The sequence below is a fragment of the Talpa europaea genome (genome assembly GCF_964194135.1).
Source record: "Talpa europaea genome assembly, chromosome: 16".
Lineage (NCBI taxonomy): Eukaryota > Metazoa > Chordata > Mammalia > Eulipotyphla > Talpidae > Talpa > Talpa europaea.
Genome location: NC_140084.1, coordinates 39,304,563 through 39,317,674, shown reverse-complemented (window position 1 = coordinate 39,317,674; position 13,112 = coordinate 39,304,563). Strand labels below are relative to the sequence as shown.

The following is a 13,112-nucleotide window of genomic DNA, read 5'->3' as shown; positions in this document are numbered from 1 at the left end:
TTACTGTCACCGGGAGTGCTGGGTGCTCTGTGAGTGTGGCTCCAGGCCTATCCGGGCCCCCTTTTTGTCCTTGTCTTTTCAATAACTTATTCCCTCTATAGCAGAGATGACCAAGTTCTGCAGGGCCTTGCTCAAATCACAGAGCTGTTGGGGTACAGGACAAATCTTTGGTGCCCCCCGCCCACCTGCTGACCGCCACGGGGGCCCAGCTTGCATAGTCCCCAAGCAAGGGACACTGCCTCATCACCTCCCCAGGTATCCTACACTCCTAGGAAGTGCTGCCACCATTGCCCTTTTGGCAGATGGGAAAAATGAGGCTCAGGGTGGCTGAATGTCTCGGAACCCAGTCTGTGTGACCACCATCCAAGCTGGCCCTGTGAAGCCCACCATACCCCCGCCCCCGCAGAAGTGGGAGGAGACTTGTGCTTGCCTTGGGGCAGGGGTGCATGGCTACATCCAGATCTGCCCAGTGGATGCCATGAAACAAATCGCTTACCCACCCTATGCCTCAGTTTCCCCATCTATAAAATGGAGATTAGCTGCACTACCCGCCCCGGAGGATTGCTGTGCGTTCTGAGTGAGTAAATGCACGTGAGGACTGGCCCACCATAACAGCTTGATAAGTATGATCACTACTATTCCAGGCTGGGGAGCAAGTGTCATTTGTTTATCTTATTTAGTGGCCGAAATCCATCCAAATTGCTAAAAGCTTAGTCCAGAAAACAATCAATATCTATGAGTTCTGTTCTCCAATGAAAGAACGCAAGATCACATGCAAAAGCCCTGGAGCCAGCTGCTGGAGTCCTGGCTCTGCCCCAGATGGGTAACCTAGACCTCAAATTACTTGACCTCTGTCCTCAGTTTACCTCCATCTGTAAAACAGCCATATGATAGCATCATCCTCAGAGGACCAGAGTGCAGTCAGAATGAGCTCATAGATGAAATTTTAGGAGGGCTGGTACAGAGTCAACACTGAAGATGGGGGTGGCCGCAGCGGCTTGGTCACGGTCGTCTCCCAATGAATGGCAGGCGTGCAAGGGGTTAATTTCAGGGCCGGCCTGAGAGGGTGTGGGCTTGGGGCAGGACAGCTGCCACGCCGGGCATGGCCACCAGAGGGAGCCGCTGGCCCTGAGATGGCCCCCTGCTAAGCCTAGCTGGCAGCACCCCCCACACCCTCCTAGAGTCAGGGGAGGGGGCTGGCTGGGAGCGGCCGGGATGGCTCCATCCCCCCCAGTGGCCTCTCCTCCCACCGCCTCCTGCTTGCAGAGCCCCCTGGTCCCCACCCTAGTTACAGCCTCCGCACAGTCACTGGCTCTGGACAGGGCCAGGAGGCTGGGGAGGGGGCTGGCTGGGCGTGGCCCGAGGTCACCAGCCCTGGTGGCTCCTCCCCTCCCCCGGGGCCTTCTCGTTCTCTGCCCGAGGCGGCTCTTCCTATGGCCTCTGACCCCCTCCTCCTTAGCCTGCCTCGCTGGGGCTCCCAATGCGCAGTGAATCCCGTTCCCAAACCTCCAGGGACAGGGGGCGTGGGAGGAGGGGCAGAAACTTAGAGGGAAGTGGAGAGAGGGGGTAGGAAGGCGAGAAAGCAAGACACAGGGCAGGGAGACACACAGACACACACACACAGAGGCCCACAGGGACGGGGAGACAGACGGAGGCAGCGAGAGGAGTAGAGGCAGAGGGGAAACTCCCTGAGTCAGGGGTACAGAAAGAAGACAGCCAAAGAGAGGGAAAGCGAAGTAAGCCGCAAGCTCGAGGCCAGAGATACAAGAAAGACAGACTGGAAAAGCGGCGAGAGTGAGGAGAGGAGCCAGCCCGCGCGTGCCAGCTGGCGGCATGGAGGGGCGCCCGGCCTGGGCCATGTAGTGGCAGCAGGTTGCCGAGCTGGGTGGGCAGAGAGAAGCGGGTACCTCTGCAAGGGTGAGGGGGCATGGGAGGGGCAGGCATTTTGCTGCTGCTGCTGCTGCTGGCAGGGGCCGGGGCGGGGGCAGCCTGGAGACCCCCAAAGGGGAAGTGTCCTCTGAGCTGCTCCTGCTCCAAAGACAGCGCCCTGTGCGAGGGCTCCCCGGATCTGCCCGAGAGCTTCTCCCCGACCCTGCTGTCACTGTGAGTGTCGGGCCCACGGAGGGGGTGGGAGTCCTGGGGCCTCAGGTTGGGGGCTGGGGCCCATCAGCATCTCAGGAAGTGGGCAGCAAAGGATGTTGGGATCCCTGAAAGGGGGCTGCTGGGATTTGGAAGGGAGTGGGAGGGAATTTCAGAGGGCAGAGGCAGCGCTTGGGGTCCTGGAGGAGGCACAGCGGGGAGGGGGTGCTCAGTGCCGCCAGGCTCCCTGCCAAGCTGGGGGGTGAGGACCTGTCTCCCCTGGGATGGAAGGGCAGTACCCCTGGGTCTGGGTGGCATCCCAGGGCCCCCTAGACAGGAGGCCACTGGCACGTTAGAGCGGTTTTCTCCTCACCCACCACCATCCTCCACGTCCCCAGCTCCCTGGTCAGGACCGGGGTCACCCAGCTGAAGTCCGGCAGCTTCCTGAGGATGCCATCTCTGCACCTGCTGTGAGTGCCCCGACTGCTCAAGGGGCCTGGGTTCGTGCATGTGTGTGTGCAGGTGTGCACATGTGTGCGCATGTGTGTTTGTGGCCGTATACTTTGGGCTGGGGGTGGGGCCGAGGTTAAATGTCAGATTGGGTGCAGCGACTATGAAAGCATTTCTTTCTTGCCCCCTTGCCAGCCTCTTCACATCCAACTCCTTCTCCGTGGTTGAGGATGATGCCTTTGCCGGCCTGTCCCACCTGCAGTACCTGTGAGTGAGTCGCGTGGGCGGGGGCAGGACTGGGGGCCTCAGAGTAGGGGGAGGCAGGGGCGTGTCGCCCTGGACCAGGGTCCCTCCTGGCTCAGGGGCTTCTGTGTCATCTCAACCTGTTCACCTGCCGGCTCAGTGCTCAGGACCCACGAAGGAGCTGGGTCACCCGAGACTATATTGCCCTTACCTGACTGTGGGAGTCCAGGGAGGGTGCACAGAGACTAGACAGAGGAGATGTCTCAAATTGACAGGTTTGAATCGGGGGCTGGCGGTGGTGGTATTAGTGGTGGTAGCAGAGGTGGTGGTATTGGTGGTGGCGGTGGTGATGGTGGCAGTGGTGGCATTGGTGATGGTGATGGTGGTGGTATTGGTGGTGATGGTGGTGGTCTTGGTGGTGGTGATGGTGGTGACGGTGGTATTGCTGATGGTGGTGATGGCGGTGGTGGTGGTATTGGTGGTGGTGGTGGTGATGATGGTGGCATTGGTGGTGGTGATGATGGTGGCATTGGTGGTGGTGATGATGGTGGTATTGGTGGTGGTGATGATGGTGGCATTGGTGGTGATGGTGGTATTGGTGGTGGTGATATTGGTGATGGTGGCATTGGTGGTGGTGATGATGGTGGCATTGGTGGTGGTGATGATGGTGGCATTGGTGGTGGTGATGATGGTGGTATTGGTGGTGGTGATGATGGTGGTATTGGTGGTGATGGTGGTATTGGTGGTGGTGATATTGGTGATGGTGACATTGGTGGTGGTGATGATGGTGGCATTGGTGGTGGTGATGATGGTGGCATTGGTGGTGATGGTGGTATTGGTGGTGGTGATATTGGTGATGGTGGCATTGGTGGTGGTGATGATGGTGGCATTGGTGGTGGTGATGATGGTGGTATTGGTGGTGGTGATATTGGTGATGGTGGTATTGGTGGTGGTGGTGATGGTGGTGGTGGTGGTAATGGTGGTGGTGGTGGTAATGGTGGTATTTGTGGCGGTGGTGGTATTGGTGTTCGTGATGGTGGTGGTGGTAACAGCATGACCATGCTAGCATCAGTGCTGATGTTGATAACAGTGTCTGGTGATCCTGTCGCTACTCTTCATGGAGAAGTGGCATTATTGAGGATGATGGAGTGGGGATGATGTTGATAAATATGGCAGACCCAACAGTGATGCTGTATTGGCGATACTGATGATGGAGTTGGATATGATGAGGGGTTGATATTATGATAATTAGATGTGTTGAGGGCATCAGTCATTATGGTATGGGTATTGATGTTGGTAATGGCTGTGGGTAGATGTTGGTGCTGGTGTCAGGGCACTGTCATTGGTACTGAATTTGGTGGCAATGGAGGAAGTGCTGATGTGTGTTCATCATGGCAGTAGTGGTGCTGGTCGTGAATGAAGATGTGAGTGTTGGGAGAACGGGGTGCTGCTGGTATTGGCAGTGCTGGTGCCAGTGCCGCTGCTGCTGCTGCTAGTGGCAGTGTTGGTGAAGATGGTGTCTGTTGTCTTCGTGTTGACCACGAAGGCTGTGTTGCCGGTGTGGGATCTGGTGATGATGGCCTTAGTGTTGACGATGGAAGTGGAAGGTGATGGTTTTGGTGACAGTGGTGGCCGTGATGGTGGTGACATGGTATGGTATTGGTGATTATGGCCATCACGGGTTCCGGGGTTGGTGATGGTGGCAGAGGGGTGTGGATGTTGGTCACTTGGATGGCGGTGTTGGTAGACACAGTGCTAGGGCTGGCGTTGGTGAGCACCGTGGTGCTGTCAGTGTTTGCTGTGAGCCTGGCCATGGCTGAGGGTCAGGCTCTCGGCTCCATGGGATTGTGGACTAGGACCTTGGTGAGGCGAGGATTCAGGGAATGCTTCCCCTGGGGTCACGCAAGGTGCTGGGGGAGAATTCAGCAGGTTCCAGAGTCCTAAGATATCCATGGAGTGAGTGCCCTCAAGTACTGTGGGAGGGGACACAGGGCTCCCCCCTTACCCCCCTCCCTCCACAGCTTCATCGAGGACAATAAGATTGGCTCCATCTCCAAGAACGCCCTCAGAGGACTTCGCTCTCTCACACACCTGTGCGTGTCTCCCAGGTCTCACCCCTCCACCGCCCAGCCCACCCTGCCCGCACCCCACACCCCATCACCCAGGGACTTGGGGTGTCTAGTAGTTGCTGATGGCGCCTCCTCCTTCTCCCCTCTCACCAGGAGCCTGGCCAACAACCAGCTGGAGTCCCTCCCCAGATTCCTGTTCCGAGGTCTGGAGACCCTGACTCATGTGTGAGGCTCAAGGGGGCTGGGTGGGTGGTTGGGTGGGATTTGGGGATGTGTGGGAAGGGAGGGGACAGCATGTCCATTTGGGGCCGGCAGCATTGGCTGGTGGCTGCGGTGCTTCTGAAGCACTGTTCACCCCGTGCGTGGGGCCCTGTCTGAGCCCTCGCTGGGGAGGGGCAGGGATGGTGCCCGCGGTGGTGGAGGGTCACAGCCCCACCCGGCCTCTTGCCCCAGGGACCTCCGCGGGAACCCGTTCCAGTGTGACTGCCGAGTCCTCTGGCTGCTACAGTGGATGCCCACCGTGAACGCCAGCGTGGGGACCGGGGCCTGCGCGGGGCCCCCGGCGCTGACCCACATGCAGCTCCGCCACCTGGACCCCAGGACATTCAAGTGCAGAGCTATAGGTGGGGGCTTTCCCAGCGGGGTGGGAGGGACAGCAGGGGTTCCTGGGAGAAGGCAGGAGATGGGGGAGTGGCAGCTGGCGCCATGGGGCTCGCCGCACTCCTTGCTCTGCCATTTCCTGGCTGGGAGACCCCCAACTCGGCAGCATGGCCTCCTGAGCCTCAGTTTCCTCATCTGTAAAGCAGGGAAAATAAACAGTCACATAGGCTTGTGTGTGCGAATCCAGTGATGCTCGGGCCTGGGTCACGAGGGTGCCCTGTAACTAATACTCTTGTAATTAATACAAACCTCACCATTTTCAATCTGTTTCCTATGATCATTTTGCCTTTCCATAAATATTTTCTACCCCCTTTTTGGGCATCGGGCAGTGCGGGGGGCACTGCAGTGTTGAGGACCCCTGGGTTCTGCTCTAACAGGACCCTCAGACCAGGGGAAGGCAGAGATGATGACCCAGAGAGGAACAGGCCAGAAAGATAAGGACAAGGATGGGGGCAGCCCAGAGTTGGGGAGTCCAGAGCCAGTCAGGAGGGCTTCCTGGAGGAGTGGACATTTGAATTCACATCTGAAAGCTGTGAAAATTAGCAGCTGCAGCAGCACCTGTGTGTAAGACTCATTTTTGTATGTGGGACTCACAGGATGAGAGAATTTAACTTAGGGCTTATTTCTCTTAGTGATTCAACCGTCATCCGCTGAGGTCCTGTCTGTGCCAGGCCTGTGAGGGGCAATGCCCATGCTGCACTGATCAAGATAGCCCCATGCCCTGGTGTTAGGGGTACAGCCCTAGTGGTGAGGAAAAGATGCTAAATACAGCATCACACAAATAGGTGTATGTTACCCATTCTGACCAATACAGGAGCTGCTGAGGGAGTAGCTCGCTCTCCATGGGGTGTGGACGAAATCTGCTCTGAAGAGGTGGCATTAGATCTGCGTTTAGCTGGGTGAAAGAAGACAGAGAGTGCCCGAGACAGGGGCACAGCATGTGCAATGGTCCTGTGGCTGCAGATAGAGCTTGTCCTCTTTGAGGGTCAGCAGAAGGCACATATGACTTGGGGAGTGAGTAAAGGAGAAGACTCAGCTGCGGGGAAGGTGATAGGAAGGGGCTGCATCCTGCAGGGTTTTGAAAGCCACAGAGAGGGGCCTGGACTTTATCTTGAGGATTGAGGAGCACTAGGAAAGGGTTGAGGCAGGGGGTGATATGTTTGATGGTGCTTTTTAAAAGATCCCTTTTGGGCGGGCATCCTTGGTGGCTGAGTTCGTTGTGCAGTGAAGCATGATAACCTGCAGGCCTCCTCTGGCTCCAGCACCCCCAGCTGAGCGCCCTTGGCTCATTACCATAAAAGTTAAGTGGCTGCAACAGAGGCTGAAAATACCATGAATTACGGCAGGTGGTCTGAGGGGAGCGTTCCTGGCACATGCAGCAGCCAGCCCTGGGCATCCTTCTGGTTTGAAGTTGGTTGAAGTTAGGCATGGCCACATGCCAGTTATGAGAAAGTGGGGAGCGACCAAGCCCCGGATGAACTGTTTTCACGCAGGCAAGGAGAGCAGGGGAGCTTGGACAGAAATGGCCGCACCTAACCGGGATGGAGGGGGTGCTGGAGGGGGTGCTGAAATGCTGTGGCTTCCAGCTGGGCAGCTGTGTGCCCGGACCCATCCTAGTGCATGGAGATGCAGGGGTGGGCTTTGTTGGACAGCTGGCTGCCAGCTAGTCGTCTTCCCTTGTCTGTAAAGTGGGCGTCGCCATGGAGCGTACCTCAGGCCTGGTGTAGAATTGAACCAATCAGTCAATATGCTCTTTCCAAGCAATTGTTTAATGACACAGCTTAGAAAATAAAGTATGAACATGTGGTTGGGAGTGAGGGCAACAAAATGAAGATTGTTCTCTGTCCCCACCAAGGGGACCACCATGCCCGTCCTCATTTCAGAGCTGTGCAAACTGAGGCTCAGTGATGAGGACCCTGGGGTCCCCAGGCCTGGCTGACTCTCTCCTGCCACCCCCAGAGCTGTCCTGGTTCCAGACCATCGGGGAGTCGGCGCTGGGAGTGGAGCCTTTCTCCTACCAGGGGGAGCCCCACATGGTCCTGGCACAGCCCTTTGCTGGCCGCTGCCTGATCCTCACCTGGGACTACAGCCTGCAGCGCTTCCGGCCTGAGGAAGAGCTGTCCGGTGAGCTCCAGAGCCCATCCCACCCTCCCTCCTGCCCCAGGGAGCTTGCCTGGCGGCCTGACCAGCCCTGCTCCCCACTCCTTCCCAGCGCCCTCCGTGGTGTCCTGCAAGCCGCTGGTGCTGGGCCTGCGCCTCTTCGTGCTGGTCGCCCGCCTCTGGGGAGGTACGCAGCTGTGGGCCCGGCCCCGCCCCGGCCTGCGCCTGGCCCCCATGCAGGCCCTGGCCCCCCGGCAGCTGCTGCGGCCCAATGACGCCGAGGTCCTATGGCTCGAGGAGCAGCCCTGCTTCGTCGTGGCGGACGCCTCCAAGGCGGGCAGCACCACCCTGCTGTGCCTCGAGGGGCCTGGCTTTTACCCGCGACAGAGCCTGCACGCCTGGCACCGCGACACGGACGCCGAGGCCCTGGAGCTGGACGGCCGGCCCCACCTGCTGCTGGCCTCCGCCTCCCAGCGGCCGGTGCTCTTCCACTGGTCCGGGGGCCGTTTCGAGAGACGCACGGACATCCCTGAAGCCGAGGACGTCTACGCCACACGCCACTTCCAGTCTGGTGGGGACGTGTTCCTGTGCCTCACACGCTACATCGGGGACTCCATGGTGAGTCGGGGCTGACCTGCGGCTGACGCCCCTCCCCACCCCCCCACACGCACAGGGCTGGCTTTTCAGGATGACCACCCAGTGCGCGCCCGGCTTTCCCCACTCACCCCACCTTGCACCCTGGCCTCTCCACACTACTCGGTCTCCCAGGCTGACCTCTAAACTCTGCCCCCGCCCAATGTGCCAATCCTTGAACTCTGATCCCACCCCAGCACTGACTCCAAGACTTACCCCTCCAGGCTGGCTGACCCTTAATTACTCCCCCAAACCCCATCACTGAAGCCAGCCCCAACATTTTGAATCCACCCACAATTTCAGACACTAATACTCCGACACATGCCAAAGCTTTAACCACAAGCACACAGGTGAACCCCCAAGACTGATGGCCCACCCCTTCCAACACCCTTTCTGGAGTGAGGCGTAGGGCTCTGAGGCTGGAAGGCACTGAAGGTGTTCGCACAGTGAAGTGTGGGGGCAGAAGCAGGAGCGGGGTGCCAGGGAGGAAGCTGCTGTGATGTCCAGGACGGATGTGGTGGGAGTGCCTCAGAGGAGGTGGGGGAAATGAATACCAGCACAGGGCAAACCCAGAGTCCACGCCAGGGATTGTGTGTCGGTGTGAAGGAGAGAGAAGGGTCAAGAAACGACTCTGAGTTTGTGAACAGCTGGGAGGTGACATTTAGGAAGACACGAAAACTGCAGGAGTTGGGGGGCTCTGCTTCCGAGCTGTTTCAATCCTCCAAAGCCTAGAGTAGGGTGGTGGGCCTGGCCCCGCCTCCAGGGCCTAACCTGCGGCCACGCTTTGCAGGTCATGCGCTGGGACGGCTCCATGTTCCGCCTGCTGCAGCAGCTCCCCTCCCGCGGGGCCCACGTCTTCCAGCCACTGCTCATTGCCAGGGACCAGCTGGCTATTCTGGGCAGCGACTTCGCCTTCAGCCGGGTCTTTCGCCTTGAGCCCGACAAGGGGCTCCTGGAGCCGCTGCAGGAGCTGGGGCCCCCCGCCTTGGTGGCCCCCCGAGCCTTTGCCCACGTCACCACGGCTGGCAGACGCTTCCTCTTCGCTGCTTGTTTCAAGGGGCCCACACAGATCTACCAGCATCATGAATTAGACCTCAGTGCCTGAGGCAGAGGGAACTGGAGGTGGCTGGTGGGAAGCAGGCTCGGAGGGTCCTAGGCCTCTGCACGCGCCTTTTACTGGCCCTCTTGAGGGTGACAGCTGGTCCTCTGAGTCACTGATTGCAGATCAGGTGTAAGGCAAGAGCTAGCTGCCCTTCCAGTCTAAAGTAACACCTTGGCAGGTTCCCCCACCAAGGGTGACCTGGGGCTCAGCCTGGGACACTGCACAGAGCCCGAATGCAGAAGCTAGGGTGGGGGTACTGTGCAGAACCCTATGAGATCTGGCAGCGTGCCCACGTCCCAGCTCCTGCTCCAGGGGAAAGCACTGAGGAGGACTTAGCTTCCTTTCGCCCCTGCGCTCAGCCCGGCCAATCGCGTTCAGGGCCCGCCTCCGTGACGTCACTGGTTGCTGGGCAATTTCCCAGCTGGGCTTGGGACCTTCGTCTGCTGCTTATGGGCCTGCCAGCTGCCCAGGCCCAGCCCTGAGGGTCGTCCTCTTGCACAAGCGCAGGAAGTAGGTGGGGTACCCGGATCCCTGGTTCCCCTCCTCGAGGGTGACTGGGGAGAAGACAAGAAAGCGTGTGAGCTCAATAAACGCGCCGTTCATCCGCCCCCATTGGTTTTTGTGAGCTCATTGGGAGGGGTGCCTCATGGCAGCCGGCAGGGAGCCCTAGGAGTTGTATCAGGGAGCTAGGGGGTGTATTTTAGCTGTTCATAGTGAACAGGGGCTCTAAGTTGTGGACTCGTGATTATCAGGAGCCTCTGGGATGTTGGAGACATAAAGACATTAAGGAACAGGACACAGGTTTATCGTGGGTGTTCTTGGGGTCACGTCTAGGTACTGTAGGAGATAATCTGGAAGGGTTTTATGGGGTGGCTCATGGGGATATTTTGGAGCTCTTACTAGGCATAAGGGAGTCTCAGGGCTTGGAGGTTCTCATACCGCGTGACCATCGTATATCATGGGGAATGATCTAAATGCCTAACAGGGACATTTGGGCATTAGGTAGGGTCTTCTCTGATAAAGTGGGATCTTGGGGTGACTGGGAGGGTTTTGGGTGCTCTGTAACCATAAGCTATCTGGATACTCATGCTAGGATCATCCTCACCCGTTTTCCTGCGGTGGCCCCAGTGTTGCTCTGCTTAGGGCTCCCTGGCACTCTCAAAAGTGCAGAGCTCACCATGCTGTCCACCAAGCAACCAGAGAACAGGCCTGGGGCTTTTCCAACAGAAACTCAGATGCCAGCTTCTGTACCAGCCCCCCGCCCCCCCGCTTCACATCCACCTTCTGCTGACCCCCCAAGCCCACCGCAGTGCCCACATAGGGAGTCTCGAGGCTGTTTAGGCAGGAGGCAAGACTGTTTATTTATTTTTGAGATTTCTTTTAATTATTTATACAAGAACAGGGGTACAGGCCAGATGCGTGGAAAAGTGAGAGGATTCATCAGAGACATACTGAGGAGCAGAACAGGCAGACTGACTGAAATACACTGCTGAGGGGAGCAGAGGGCGAGTCAGGAGAGGTCTCCCTGGGCAAGACTGATTTAGATTAAAAAAAAAATTTGAGCAAAGAAATGCCGCTTCAAGGTGAGGTGGACAAGTTCCTGGCAAGACAATCAGCGGGGAGAGGGGGGATTTCCATCCCGGTTCCAGCTCCGTGCTGCGTCACGACATAGGGAAAGTAGCTAGCCAGCTGTTCCTCTGTCTATCCATGTTCTTTTTTCTTTTTTTTCCAATCCTACCCTCATAGGCTTCTAGCATTTTATTTATTTATTAAAGATTCATTTATTTATGCAAGAACTGGGGCACAGGTCAGAGGCGCGGGAGGGTGAGAAAATTCACCAGAGACAGAGCAGGGAGCAGAACAGGCAAAAGAACATAATGAACATCAGGGGAGCAACTACTGTAGTGTGGGGGAGTTGCTCCCCTACACTACTGAGGGGAGCAACTGGCGAGACAGGAGAGGTCTGCTGCACCACGTGGGAATCTCCCTGGCTGGCTGGGAATCAAACCCGCGCTGCAGAGGCTGCGGACAGCTTCACAGCACAGCGCTCAACCCACTGCGCCACCCGGGAGATGAGGATGGATGAGAGGCCCCATCCATGTTCTTATCAGTCCTCAACAGTTACTTGCAGAGCCTAGGAGAGGTGATGGAATCAACTTGTGAGAACGGATGAGTTCTTTCCAGAATTCCAGCATGCACTCACACACACACACAAACACACAAACACACACACACACAAACACACTCTCCCATCTGTGCTCCCGCAACCCCATTCTGTCCTGTCTTACCTGGAGTGATGAGCGGTGGGCCTTGGCCTGACCGGTGGCTGGGGAAGTAAAAGCAGTGACGTCTGAGGCCACCCCCATTTGCCCTCTCCCCCCAGGGCTAGAGGATTCTCGCCTGCCCTCCCCGGGTTCTTGGCTCCCTTTCCATCCTGGGGTTTGATTAACCCAGGACAATAGTATCTCAGGATTCAGAGCTCTCTGAGGAGTCTCAGCTCTGAAGACTCAAGGGGGGGGGGGCGGTCCCCCCACCCCAACCAGTGACAGAGCCCGGGGCCACGCCAGATGCTGAGGATGTAGCTCTCTCACTCCTGCAAGGGGAGGCAGACGGCCGGGAACACCTCACCTGGGCTTCTGTCTGAACTTGCATTTGCATTTCCCACCTGTTGGGGCAGAAGGGGGAGCTTAGGAGGTGGGAAGCCAGCCCAGCCCTGCCCTGCCCTGCCCGCCCCCTCTGGCCCATCCACTCACTCAGGAGGACGATGAAGCCCGTGGCGCACAGAACCCCTGCGCAGATGAGGCCTCCGATCCGGAGTTTCTTCCAATCTAGGAGAGACCAGAGGGGCCCTCAGTGCACGCCTGCACCCCCTCACCCGTGCCCTACACTGGCAGGGGCTGGGCATGTGTGTGGGCAGGCACTGGGGGTGCAGCAATGGGGAAAAGAGACAAACCCCAGGTCTCTGTGCCACGTGATTGTTTACACAAGGACAAGAGACCTACAGCGGGTCAGGTGGAGATAAACAATCTGAAAGCAAACAGGGTGGGGGACAGAGCTGAGGAACAATGTGAGGAACAATGTGAGGAACAATGGTAGGCCAGCCCCTCTGAGGGGCTGCCCTCTGGGCTGCCCTCTGGCACAGACCGAGGTGGGGGGCCCTGGGATCCTAGGGAAGGACACCTCCAGGCAAAGGGATCAGCAAGTATGGAGGTCAGGGCCATGGGCCGGCCAGAGAGTCCCTGCTGTGGGGGGTGGGGGTTGTGGCCTGGGCACAACCAAGGTGGGAGCAAGGGGGAAGGGTTGAGGGGTGAAGGGCCTTCTCTCAGCCATTGATCTGAACCGCAGCAGCAGTGTCTGGTAACTCGTCCTCCTTCCCGTGTGTCTCTCTTGCTAGTCTAGAATCTTCCCAAGCCCCAGGCTGCACCTTCCGTTCCTTTCGACCACACTGACCATTCAAAGCCCGGAGCAGCCCCTTGCTATGGGTGTTCCCGTTTTGCCCCCATCGGACTCACCCGGTCCTGGAACCCTTGGCCCGAAATGATTTAGGATGAGGGGACGGGGGTGGGGGTGGGGGTGGGGGGGTGGGCAGGAAGGCAAAAGGAGGAGAACCAGTTCTCACCATAGTAGAAAGGATTGTCTTCCTCTTCGGCTGCAGGGAAAGGAAAAAGAACATGAATCCAGGGTCCCAGGCGGAAGTTGGGAGTGGGGCGGGTGGAGGAATCAGGTCTCACCTTCTGGGTTGTTGGCGTTCGTGGCATTCAGGCCTGGTGGGGAGA

General features: G+C 58.1%; 1 protein-coding gene across 2 annotated transcripts; it reads left to right on the top strand.

Annotated features, from left to right (window-relative positions):
* Positions 1-1,594: 1,594 nt before the first annotated feature.
* On the top strand, positions 1,595-9,339 carry LGI4 (leucine rich repeat LGI family member 4; the record flags this gene model as incomplete). Of its 2 annotated transcripts, none has more annotated exons than XM_084257668.1 (9): positions 1,595-2,103; positions 2,478-2,549; positions 2,725-2,796; positions 4,794-4,865; positions 4,995-5,066; positions 5,295-5,464; positions 7,461-7,625; positions 7,714-8,219; positions 9,025-9,339. In XM_084257668.1, the coding sequence occupies exons 1-9, from the start codon at positions 1,928-1,930 to the stop codon at positions 9,337-9,339; spliced, it is 1,620 nt and encodes a 539-aa protein (XP_084113794.1). In that variant the 5' UTR covers positions 1,595-1,927. The 2 variants fall into 2 exon arrangements, with proteins under 2 accessions (XP_084113794.1, XP_084113793.1); XM_084257667.1 differs by having other exon boundaries at positions 2,436-2,549.
* Positions 9,340-13,112: the final 3,773 nt, after the last annotated feature.